Below are 12986 nucleotides of genomic sequence, written 5' to 3' on the forward strand. Positions count from 1 at the left end.
GAATCACGCAAATAATATAAAAGTTCCTGGGCGCCTGGGTGGCTCAGTGGGTTAAGCCGCTGCCTTCGACTCAGGTCATGATCTCAGGGTCCTGGGATCGAGGCCCGCATCGGGCTCTCTGCTCAGCAGGGAGCCTGCTTCCCTCTCTCTCTCTCTCTGCCTGCCTCTCTGTCTACTTGTGATCTCTCTCTGTCAAATAAATAAATAAAATCTTAAAAAAAAAAAAAAAAAAAGTTCCGACCACTTGCCTCTTGAGTTTTTTATTGCAGAGGTCTACTTATTCTCATCTCTTACTTCACCTCTGTCCTGTCTTTATTTTTTCGAACAGAACTCGCAGATCCTTCCTTAAACCTGTATTTTTACTTCCTCTTATCTAAGTTTTCCCCCAAGTTGTTCCCTGTGCATTGAAACAACTCTGTCCCAGAAATCTCATCACCTTCTTTCTACAGCACCCCAGAACCTAATCACCCTTATCTCATTAACAGAAGAAATTTGTCCTTTAAGACTCAATTTGAGCATCATCTTCCTCATATGAACTCATTCCCCTTCTCCAGCTCACGTGATCCCATCCTTTTCAGTACTTTGGATCTATTGATGCCCTTATAACCATACTATCATAATCTGTTTGTCTCATTTTTTCTATCCCTCAAACCACTACAGTACCAGGCATCCTTGCAGGCCCTGATAGCAAAATCTTTCAGAGGGTTAATTTTTTGCCCTACTCAGGTACAACAAATCAGATCATGTACTATGTAAATGCACAGTACTAAAACATTTGCTTTATCATTTACCTGTCTTGATTTATTCTTGAAACATGAGAATTAGGGGTGCCTGGGTGGCTCAGTTGGTTAAGCAGCTGCCTTCAGCTCAAGTCATGATCCCAGGGTCCTGGGATCAAGTCCTGCAATGGGCTTCCTGCTCAGTGGAAAGCCTGCTTCTCCCTCTCCCTGTGCCTCTGCCTGCCGTTCTGCCTACTTGCACTCTGTCAAATAAATACAAAAAAATCTTAAAAAAAAAAAAAGAGAAATATAATAAAATGGATAATTTATGTTATCAAAGTAAGAAGTTACAAAACATTAAAAAAAATGCTTTGCACTGCTGCTCTGAAGAGTCTGGTCTGATGCTCTGATAAGAACTCTGAACTCTTGGGAAATTCAACACCCTCACAGGTATAAGTTCACTTACTGAATGTGCTTACAAATGCAAAAACATTGCGCTAGATTAAAGAAAGATTCCTGGGCATGGGGGCACCTGGGTGGCTCAGTGGGTTAAGCCTCTGCCTTGGGCTCAGGTCATGATCTCAGGGTCCTGGGATTGAGCCCTGCATTGGGCTCTTTGCTCAGCATCGCTGCTTCCCTCTCTCTCCGTACCTGCCTTTCTGCCTACTTGTAATTGCTCTCTGTCAAATAAACAAATAAAATTAAAAAAAAAAAAAAGAGAGAGAGAGAGAGAGCTTCCTGGTCATGGAACTGATGCAACAATGTTCAAGTGAAAATTTAAGAATCATTCATGGCAGAAGAGAAAACAAAGAATCAGATGCTTAATATACAACTGTATATTCCTTGTAATTTCATAACATTATATTTATCTAAAGTTATAATTCCTAACTTATAAATGCAAGCACATCAACTTTTATGTTCCACGAAGCAGAAAAGGTTGTGAAACCTATAAATGAAAACATTAAAATACACTGCTTGCCAAGAAAAACTGCAAGCAACATGCATACAAAACAGATTTTCATAAGGAAAAAAAAAATACTTCAGAATCTATTCATTCAGGCAAAATTCTTTTTGCCAAAGTAGCTCAATACATATGTACTTGTAGCTATATAAAGTCACATTTGAATTAAGTTTGAGTTAAATAATAAAATCTATCTATTCTCAGTCATAATACTTTTCAGTACTCAAAAACGGTCTTACTATTAAACTAGCAATTATCTTCAACTGTATAGCTATCAACTAGGTTTAAGTCCCCATGGTGAATAAGAGCACTAACACCAAGTATGGCACAATCCTAAAAGGAGTCTCCTGTGGAGACTTAATCACAAGCCAAGAAGGCAAAGGTACAAAGTCTCTTCTGGAATCAAGCGTTCCCGGACCTCCAAAGAGGCTTCCTCTCTATACGACGTCTCCACAGCTCTTCTAATAGCTTTTCTCTACATCTCTTCTAAGTTGTAGCTTTGATACTCCAATATATTAAATAATTTTCCCAGCAGAGCTTTCCGGACACCCATCTGGAAAGATTTTAGCTTACTCTTTAGGAGGTAATCTTGTTCAAAGACGAAGACCTCCTTCCTTCCTCTCAATTCTACACCCACTGTTCAAAATAAAAATATAATTACAACTTCAATTTCTATCTGGCTAATTAAGAAAAGGGAAGGAAATACCACAGGCTCTCTCTTCCACGTTTTATCCCCCAGACTTTCCTCCTCACTTAGTTATTTTCATTTCCCTCCTCAATCCCTGCTCCCCCCCCCCCAAAAAAAAATTTCCACAGCTAGAGAATCTCCTTTTTAAAGCCAAACCATTTAGTGAGGAAAATAAGTATGTGATTTCTTCAATACGTATTGTTCCTCCGTCACTCAGGAAGGGTTAAGCAAATATTTTTAATCTGACCGCACTCCCGGAAAGATGATGCGCTAAACACAGACTTAATAGTTTCCCCGAAGCAAGTGGATTCAAGGCAAAAAGGCAAACCGGGAGAAGTGAAAAGAAAAAGATTATCCCAAAAGCTGGAGATGGGACAAAAAGGTGAAGGGGTGTGTGTGTGTGTGTGTGTGTGTGTGTGTGTGTGTGTGTGACACAACTGAGAGAAGTGCAACACACTTCGTCAGAATCTAACAATTCAACAAGAGAATAGGACCGGCCACAGTGTCTCCGGCCCCGTACCCAAGCACAAGGGGGTGGTCTCCCCTCCCCCTTGGGACAAAACTAACTCCCAGACGCACCACCTCCCAACCCCCGCCGAGAGGGGCCTAATGGGGGCGCGAGCCCCTCTCACCTTAGGCGGGGCTGTCAGGAACGGTCTGGGTGGAAGCAAGGCCTGGGGGAGGGAAGTCGGGCTGGGGCAACGCCAGGAGTACCAGATGGGGGGTCAAAGGCGGACACCCGGGAACCGGGGGCCACAAGGGACCCTCTCATCCGGGGCTCCCCGGGTCCCTCGCTGCTCTTGGACAGCAGGGTCCCAGGTACCAGTCCCCGCCGCACTTACCACTCCTCACCTCACGCTGTCCGAACCTCTGCCTCCACCACTACCCGAGCCGCCGCAGCAGCCACCGTCCGAGCCATTTCCCTCCCAGCCTCCTCAGCCGCCGCCAAGAGTCTCCGCGGACTCCGCGGCCAGCCAAGCAGAGCACGTCACTTCCGACCAGGAAAGCACCGCCTTCCGCGCCCAGGCTTCTGGTGGATTGGCTGGTACGGATGGCCTACCTGAGGTAGTGGGCGGGGCTTGGGCGCGTCCCGCGAGGCTAGAGCTTGGATGGTGGGGGCCTGGTTGTCGCTTCCCCCGGGAATGTCGAGTAGGCTCGGGACGCTCTCCCTGTCGCACCAGACCAGGGAGTGGAGGTGTACCTTCGGGGACCTCCAGCCGGCCCCTTCTCTGGCCGGGCGTCCGCCAACCACCGAAGTACTCTATTGTTCCCGTGCCCTCTCCGGGGAGTCTCCTCCAGCCCGGCTGTGGTTCCCAAATTCGTGGTCTTGGCCTCAGGCCGCGGCGAGGTTAGTCGGTGCCTGGAAAACTGAAAGGAACAGGCAAGATACGCGATCGTGCACTCAGAGCAGCATTTATCGACTGCTCACGGTGGATCAGGTGCTGTGGGGCGTGTAATTAGTAGCCCATCACGTGGATTGCGTAAAGCTCTTTCACATCCGTGTCTCCTTTAATCCTCAGAAGCCAGGTGAGGAAGATCGCTCCGTGATAACTCACAGCTGGACGGCTCTTCTCTGCGTAACGAAGTATCTTTACATACAATCTCCAAAGTAATACCTGCCTCGGGAGGGGGCCTCATGAATGAGATTATGCTTGTAAAGTTTAGGCCTTCAGTGTCCGGTTTAAAATTACATAACCATGTCAAGCAGATAGGAAAATTATCCCCATTTACAGATAGTGAAGCTGGGAGCGGGATTCAGACTCAGCTCTGACTCCAATCTGTACCATTTTACCACAGGTTGTCCCTTAAACAGTAAGAAGGGGACACGCTCCTTCCACAGGCTTACAATCTAATGTGGTAGACTGATTTGGGCTGCAATTCTCAGTAAAAAAACAACCACAACGAACCACACTTTTTTGTGTGTGTGTGAGAAGGCTGTAAAAAACTTCCCTCCAACAAATAATGGGCACGAAATCTCTTTTTCCTTTTTGGTAGGGTGGATGTGAAATGGTTAGAGCCCTCTGATCACTAATAAACATGCCTACACATCCCAGGAAATGAGACTGGAGGGAGTTGCTACCCTGGAGAAGCCTAGAAGCAACTACACTCCTTGAGGCTGTGGCTACCAACTCTTGTCCACTCACCCTTCCTACTCCTAGCTTTCCATCTCTTCCTCCCCTTCCCCCCACTTCCAGGCAGACCTTACACACCCTAGAAGAATGTCCCTTAGGAATTTGTTTAGTTCCACAGCATTGTTCTGCTTTATCTTCTCATCAAAGGAGGAATTTCTAGAATTGGCAGCTCTTTCACAAGATTAAAAGGGGAGGGGAAAACGATTTATCTCAGCTGGTTTCCTAGCTTCTGCCCCAGAACTGAATGTGCCTTCAGAAAAGAAGGAAGAGGCCTTGAGAGAACACCGTGTCTTGAGGGAAGATTAACTGCTTGACTTTTTTTTTTTTAATATTACTTATATTTTTTTCTTGTGAGAAATATTTTCTCTGGGTCCTATCAGTACAGAGCCCTTAGTAAGTGAATTTCTTGTAATTCCAATTCATTATTTTATTGTGCCTCTAAATGGCCAGTACTTACTACCCTGTGATCAACCAGAAGGGTCCCAATAAGAAGAGAAAGGGAGTCTGATGGTTCTCCAGATTCCAAAAAAACTTCATTCACCAATTGCCAGGTGTCAAGAATCTAAACTAGTAAGCATCCCTTAGCAATTCATCTCTCTGGCACCAGGTGTATGAAGATGGATGTGTCAGCAGGAGAAACACAAATTTCTAGAACAGACTGGTGCTGCTGTCATTTGGAACCAAAAAGAACATAGCTGGCAGCCATTTTTCTCTCTCCTACTAGCTTCAATATTAAGATTTTTCGGGGCACCTGGGTGGCTCAGTGGTTAAGCCTCTGCCTTCAGCTGGGGTCATGATCTCAGGGTCCTGGGATCGAGTCCCACATCTGGCTCTCTGCTCTGCAGGGAGCCTGCTTCCTCCTCTCTCTCTCTCTCTCTCTCTCTCTCTGCTTGCCTGTCTGCCCACTTGTGATCTCTCTCTGTCAGATAAATAAAATCTTTAAAAAAAAAAAAATTAAGATTTTTCAAAGTAAAGAATTGAGGAGGAGGCATTATATTTTTAAGTGTTCCAATCCTAACCTCCCACAGAGAACTTAACAGCACCACAAATATTCCCAAACTTCTTCTAGAACCATATGATAAATGGGCAACCTTGTTTTACTACAGGTAGATATATTTAAAAAAAAAAAAAAGTGGCTGGTATTTACTGAGCATTTGCCAAGATCAGGCCCTCTTCTTAGTGCTTTACAAGTCATCGAGTTCCTTTGAACAACCTTAAATAGTGATGCCATTATTATATCCTCATTTTGTAGCTGAGAAATTTGAAGAACCGAGAGGATAAGGAATTTGCCTGTAGTCGCACAGATACTAAATGGTACAACTGGGATCCAAACACAGGTCTAACTGTAAGTAAGGCTCATGCTGTTTTGCCTTCACACTGGCCCCTGAAAGGCCATGGAGATTTTAACAGCAATAAAATAGCTACCAGAGGCCATTTATTGGTAAACCTATTCTTCACTTTCCTTTCCCAATGCTGAACCCCAACCCTGCTGGGTCGTATACCACACAACTTAAAACTTGTTATTTCGGATCTTAGAGATCATTACCTAAGGCAGATAACAACACTGTCATAGAGAAATGATATTAAGAACATTAAATGTGTAATAGCCAAACTATAGAAAGTGCCCAAATGTCCATCAACTGATGAATGGATAAAGAATATGTGATATATTATATATATGCACACACATATATGTGTATATATATATATATATATGTCTATATATATACACACACAATGGAATACTACTCAGCCAACAGAAAGACTGAAATCTTGCTATTTGTAATGATGTGGATAGAGTTAGAGCGTATAATGCTAAGTGAAATCAGTCAGAGAAAGACAAATACCATATGATTTCACTCATAGGTGGAATTTAAAAAACAAAATGGATAAACATACAGGATGGGAAAAATGGGAAGGAAACAAATCATGAGAGACTCTTAATGATAGAGAACAAACTGAGGGTTGATGATGGAGGGAGGTGGGTGGGGGATGGGCTAGATGGGTGATGGGTATTAAGGAGGGCACTTGTTATGATGAGCACTGGGTGCCCTATGTAAATAATGAATCACTGAACTCTATACCTAAAACACATATTGAACTGTATTGCCAACTAACTACAATTTAAATTTTTTTTTTTAAGATTTTTTTATTTATTTGACAGACAGAGATCACAGTAGGCAGAGAGTCAGGCAGAGAGAGAGGAAGGGAAGCAGGCTCCCTGCTGAGCAGAGAGCCCGATGCGGAGCTCGATCCCAGGACCCTGGGATCACGACCTGAGCCGAAGGCAGCGGCTCTAACCCACTGAGCCACCCAGGCGCCCTACAATTTAAATTTTTTAAAAACCACATTAAATGTGCAGATAATGAAAGGATGTGAAGTTTGTAAAAGGAATACAAAATGTTTGTCTTGTAATTCATTCAGCGGAAAAAAAAAAGGATTGAGCTCCTGTTTTCACTATATCAGGCACTATCATCTGTGCTGGGACTATGGTAGTGAGCAAGACAAGGTGTCCCTGCTCTCATAGAGCTTAGAGTCCAAGTCCAACAGGGGAGACAGACATTAAACACCTAATTAATTAATCATTTATCTAAATTGTGGTAAGTGGCATGAAGGAAAATTACAGGGTTCTTTGCTTCAGAATGAAAGTCAGAAAGGCTTCTGCCTGAGGAAGTGCTCTTGAACTGAGATCTAAAGGATGAGGAAAAATTGAGTGAGGGTGAAGCAGAAAGCATCTCAGACAGAGGGACAGTGTGTGCAAAGACACTGAGGGAGGAAGAAGCATAGTTCAACTGAGGAACCGAGAGGCCAGTGTTGCTGTTGTACTGGGAACAAGAGGGAAGTGGCTTTAGATCTGGTGGTGAGGCAAGCAGATCATGCCGGGCCTGGGAGGTTATATTAAGAATTTAGGTCTTGGGGCGCCTGGGTGGCTCGGTGGGTTAAAGCCTCTGCCTTCGGCTCGGGTCATGATCCTAGGGTCCTGGGATCGAGCCCCGCATCAGGCTCTCTGCTCAGCAGGGAGTCTGCTTCCTCCTCTCTCTCTCTCTCTCTGCCTGCCTCTCTGCCTACTTGTGATCTCTGTCTGTCAAATAAATAAATAAAATCTTTAAAAAAAAAAAGAATTTAGGTCTTTATCCTAAGAACAAGGTGAAGGAGTTTTAGCTCTCAAATGATCTGTGTTGCATTTTAAAAAGATTTCTTACAGCTAGATAGAGCATAGAGCATGTGTCAGAGCGAGGCTACAGAGGCTTTAGGCAACCCAGTTTGGGGGTTATTACAACAATCTAGGGAAGTGATGATAGTGGCTTGAACTCTGCATAGAACACAGTAGATATAGAGCTGAGCCAGGGTTTTTGTCCTTGAATACAGTCAAGCAGAGGAGAGACATTTAAAAACACATATGATGTAGTGAGCATTACTAGAGATATGTTTAAGTAACTTTGGAAGCTTGAAAGCTTGGGAAAGACAAGGGGAGGATGGAAGGTAATTAGTTATCTATTGCTGCATATCAAATTACCCCAAAACTCAGTAGCTTAAAGCAACAAAAATTAACTGTCTCACAGTTTCTTTGGTCAGGAATCCAGGTATGGCTTAGATGAGTAATTCTGCCTCAAAAGTTTCTCATGAGGTTACAGTCAAACTACCTGCTGCCAGTCTCCCCTAAAGGCTTGAATGAAGAGGATCCACTTTCATTTTCACTCACATGGTTGTGATCTCTTGAAACATGGCTCTCTCCACAGGGCTGCCTCACAACATGGCAGCTGGCTTCCCCCAACATGAATGACCAAGAAAGAGTAAGAGGGAACAAGAGTGTGTGAGAGAAAGCGTCCCTGAACAGAAGCTGCAGTCTCTGTAACCTAATCTCAGAAGTGAGGTCCCATTACTTCTGCCATTCTCTGTTCATTAAAAGAGTCGGTAAATCCAGTCCATGTTCAAGAGGTGGGGAATACACAAAGACTTGAATTCTAGGAGGTGGGGGAATCACTGGGAGCAATCCTAGAAGCTGGCTACCACGCAGGTTTCACAGAAGAGGTAGCACTTGAAGTGGTTATATTGGAGTTTTTCAGGAGCATCTCGGGAGGAAGGCATTCTAGGTAGAGAAAAGGGTATGTGAAAGATACAGAGATATCTTCCTATAAATTTATTTCTGTGATTTCTACCGGTATACTTGCATCTTTGTGAAAAAAAGAAATGTACAAGGATATTCATTGAAGCATGATCGTATTAGTTTGCTAGGGCTGCCCTAACACAAAGTACCATAAACTGAACAGCTTAAACAGTAAAGGTATTATTTCACTGTCCTGGAGGCTAGAAGTCTGAAATCAGTGTGTTGGCAGGATTAGTTCTTTCTGACAGGCACAAGAGAGGTATCAGAGAAGTATCTGTTCTGGGCCTGTTTACTTGGCTTGTAGTTGGCTGCTTTCTCCCCCTGTCTTCTTATCACCTTCCCTCTTGAATGTTTCTGTCCAACTTTCCTCTTCTTATAAGGATACCAGTCATATTGTATTAGGGCCCACCCTCAATGACCTTATTTTAACTTGATTATAAGGAACCTATCTCCAAATAAGGTCACATTCTGAGATATTAAGGGTTAGGACTGAATTCAACACTTGAATTTTAGGGGTAACACAATCCAACCCATAATAATTATATAGTAGAAAAACAGTAAAAGCAACCTGAATTTCCAACAATAGGGAATGGGTAAAATAGGTTGTGGTATGTCATAAAATGGGGGATGGAATACCATGTAGGTGTTAAAAAGATGGACTGATAAGAAGAAAATTCCAATGTGGAATAATCTTCAATATTCTGTTAAAGGAAAAAGCCAAGTTATCAAATAATCCGTGAAATGCTAGTATTTATGTGGAAAAACAATAGTGTGTTGTAACAAAATAGGATACCTTGGGAAGGATGCCCAAGAAATTGATAGTGGTATCTGTGTCTATGAAGAACTCCTGAGAGGCTGGAAGTCACATATAGGAGGGAACCTTCCTTTTTACTGTAGACTCCTTTTGTGTAGATTGATTTTGTTACCATGAGCATGTATTACTTTCAAATTAAAAAAGAGAAAAATATAAGAGCTTAATAATATTGGCATGAAAATGGATGCTAATAATTTTGATTAGACACTGAATTACAAAAAAAAAAAGATAAACAAGTTGGTTTGGAAGTAAATATGTGGAGTTGTGCAGATTCAGAGGGTATGATGAAGGATGGGGGTTGTGATTAGTTCTTAGGTTATAAACCTGTTCTAAGGTTGTAGTGGGGTATTTTAAGTTATCAGTCCTTCCGGGATTTTCTAGTCCAGGATTTTCTAGCATAATCCTAATATTAGATTCAGTTGAGTTCAATAAAGGTTAATTGCAATCAGGCAGAAGCTGGGCTGGGTACAAGAGAAACAAAGATGAATACAATATGATCCTGCCCTTGAAAAGCCTATGGTAGTAAACCCAAAACCAGAAAAGAAAAAACACAAAAGTTACACAAATAGAAAATGTCAACACACTGTGGTAAACATTATGGTAAAATTGCACACTGGTGCAAACAGGAGCATCCAGCCCCATTGGAGAAGAGGCAGTAGCTCTGAAGAATGAGTAGCCATTAGATAAGGGTAGGAAATGATGCTTCAGACAGAGGGAAAACCATGAGGACTGGTACAGAGGACTCAGATTTGGATATTTGGGACTACATGGAATTTAAATATTTCCAATAAAGGCAACTATTTAAGTCAGTGGCTGAAAGATTTTTAAAATCTGTTGAGCTTTGTAAAATTTTTTTTTAAGATTTTATTTATTTATTTGACAGACAGAGATCACAAGTAGGCAGAAAAGCAGGCAGAGTGTGAGGAGGATGCAGGCTCCCTGCTGAGCAGAGAGCCCGATGCGGGGCTCGATCCCAGGACCCTGGGATCATGACCTAAGCCAAAGGCAGAGGCTTTAACCCACTGAGCCACCCAGGCACCCCTGTAAATTTTTTCACATGGATATATTAACAGATTTTTTTTTAGCCCATTGTCCCATATGATGGGTCCTGATTTTTAATTATGGTCACTGGGCTGTCAGTAATCTCCTCATCTTCTGAAATCCTAACATCTAATTACTTACTCAGTTTAGCCCTCAATTATCTCCTATCTTAGAATGTTTTCAGATTGTTTTATAATTATAGCTTCCTTCCATCTATTGAGTTCTTACTGTTAGGCATTGTGTTCAGCATTACAGATACTGTTTTATTTAGTCCAAAGCCTGAATTTTTTATCACTACCATCCTCAACTTCTCCCGGACAAGATCATAAACTCCCTGAGGGTAGAAAGCAAAGTTTAAATGTTTTCCCTTCTCACAGTTTCCCTACCCAGTCTCTCTCCCACTTAACTCCCTGCATGTATAACGTCCCTTGACCTTGTATCCCTCCAGCTTCTGCCTGATTTCTTTTTTCCCCACTATAACAAAGCTCAGAAGAACTGTCTATATTTGCAGGCTTTCTCACCCCACTGGGCGCTCAGCCCCCCATATACTGAAATGTCTGCCATCAAGTCACTGTTGACCTGCATCTTGCCAAAGTCAGGTCAACTCTCTGTCCTCATCCTTCTGGACCACTCAGCAGTTTTTTGGACATTAGTGATCACTCCCTCCTGGAATCACTTTGCTCTTTAGGTTTTCATGATGCTAGGTCTACTTTGTTTTCCTTCAGCCTTCCTGCTGCATCTCAGTCTCTTATCAGCTCCTTCCTCTTTATCAGACTTCCAAAGGTAGGAGTGTACCAAGACTTAGTCTTCAACTCTTTTTTCTTTATAATACTAACTATGTGATCTCATCAAGTCCCATGGTTTTAAATACCATTCCTAGGCCAATGATTCTCAAATTTATATCTCTAGTCCCTGACTTCCTCCCTGAAGTCTAGACTTGTGTAATCATGTACTTGGTATCTCCATTTGGATGTTGGACGGACAACTCAAAATTAAGAAACATAAATTTAAAATTCTTAATTATGGGACACCGGGGTAGCTCAGAATGTGTCAACTAGAAAAGTAAGAGTAAGTGTGGTTTGAAAGATGAGGCATAGGGACGCCTGGGTAGCTCACTTGATTAAGTATCTGCCTTAGACTCAGGTCATGATCCCAGTGTTCTGGGATTGAGTCCCACATCTGGCTCCTTGCTCAGCAGGGAGCCTACTTCTCCCTCTGCCTGCCTCTGTTTCTTCCCATATTTATACTCTAGCTCTCTTTCACTCTCTCTCTGGAAATAAATAAATAAAATCTTAAAACAAATAAAAACAAAACAAAAAATCTCCTCTCAATTATTACCTCACATCTGTTCCCTACTTCCCCATCCCCTCATTGCCCCTATCCATCTCCGTAATTGGTACCATCAGACCAGTTACCTAGGCCAAAAGATAGGAGTTAACTTTGATTCCTCTCATTTCCTCAGATTTCAATCAGTAAATTCTACTTGTTCTACCTCCAAAATACACCCTACTGTCTCAGCTGACCCTTCTTGCCATCTCACCTCTGTAATCTGGTGCAACCTGCCATCTTAACAGGCCTTCCTTTATCCAATCTTGCTCCATTAAATTTGTTTGGAATGATTTTAAATGGTAAATCAGATCTCCTTACTCCTAACTAAAACTGTTGTAGCTTTCCATTGCACTGAGAATAAACCTTGCCTTTACTTAAAAAGTCTTGCACGATCTGATCCCTATTTACCTCTCCTGAGCAGCTCTGTTACCTTGCTAATGTTTCAGCAACAGTCTTTCCATTCCTAAATAGATAAGAACAGGTAAACTCAGTCCTGCTCTAATGACTTTACACTAGCTATTCCCTTTGCCTGGAACGGTGTCCTTTAGGTTTGGCTGGCTTCTTTTTGTCATTCAGACCTCTGCTTAAATGTCTGTCACCTGCTTAAGGGCACCTAGATGGCTCAGCTGGTTAAGCGTTTGTTGTAGGTCATGATTCTCAGTCAGGGTCATGATCTCAGGGTTGTGAGATCAAGCCCTTATGGGGCTCTGTGCCCAGCAGGGAGTCTGCTTGAGATTCTCATCCTCTCCTTTTCCCTCTCACACTGCTCATGAGCACACGCTCTTTCTCTTTCACTCTCCCTCTAAAATAAAATAAATAAATAAAATCTTAAAAAAAAAAAAAAGTCACCCACTTAGAACTTCCTTGACTGCCCAATCTAAAATAGCCATCTGGTCCTCATGTACATAACATCACTTTATTTTAATGTCCTGTGAAGCATCAATCACGTCCTGATACTTTAAAAAATTTATTTTAGTTCATGTTTGTCTTCTACACTAGAAGATACACTCAATGACAGTGGGGACTTTGTCTTGTTCACCACAAATTCCTATACATTTAGAGCAGTGCCTGGCACAGAGCAGGAATTTAATAATTATTGATTGAATGAATGAGTGAATTTACTTCTATTTATATTGACTATCTCCCCGTTCCAGTTAAAATGACAGTTAAGATACACGTCTTAAAGGATTTGGA

General features: G+C 42.4%; 2 protein-coding genes across 5 annotated transcripts in view; one reads left to right on the forward strand and one right to left on the reverse strand.

Moving 5' to 3' along the window:
* The window catches only part of PIK3C2A (phosphatidylinositol-4-phosphate 3-kinase catalytic subunit type 2 alpha), a 104475-nt gene extending 100911 nt beyond the window's left edge, over positions 1-3564 (reverse strand). The window contains exon 1 of one of the 4 annotated variants that reach the window (XM_047690447.1): positions 3429-3564. The gene's annotated coding sequence lies outside the window, so the exon portion shown is untranslated. Of the gene's footprint in view, positions 1-791; positions 930-3210; positions 3329-3428 lie in introns of those variants that run through there. The other 3 variants (XM_047690444.1, XM_047690445.1, XM_047690446.1) reach the window with 3 other exon arrangements.
* The window catches only part of LOC125078216 (myb-related transcription factor, partner of profilin-like), a 36248-nt gene continuing 26058 nt past the window's right edge, over positions 2797-12986 (forward strand). Inside the window, exon 1 of the mRNA XM_047690466.1 lies at positions 2797-3433. Within this exon, the coding sequence (XP_047546422.1) occupies positions 2978-3433 (456 nt within the window). The 5' untranslated portion in view covers positions 2797-2977. The remainder of the gene's footprint in view (positions 3434-12986) is intronic.

Source organism: Lutra lutra, chromosome 10 (genome assembly GCF_902655055.1).
Source record: "Lutra lutra chromosome 10, mLutLut1.2, whole genome shotgun sequence".
NCBI classification, from domain to species: domain Eukaryota; kingdom Metazoa; phylum Chordata; class Mammalia; order Carnivora; family Mustelidae; genus Lutra; species Lutra lutra.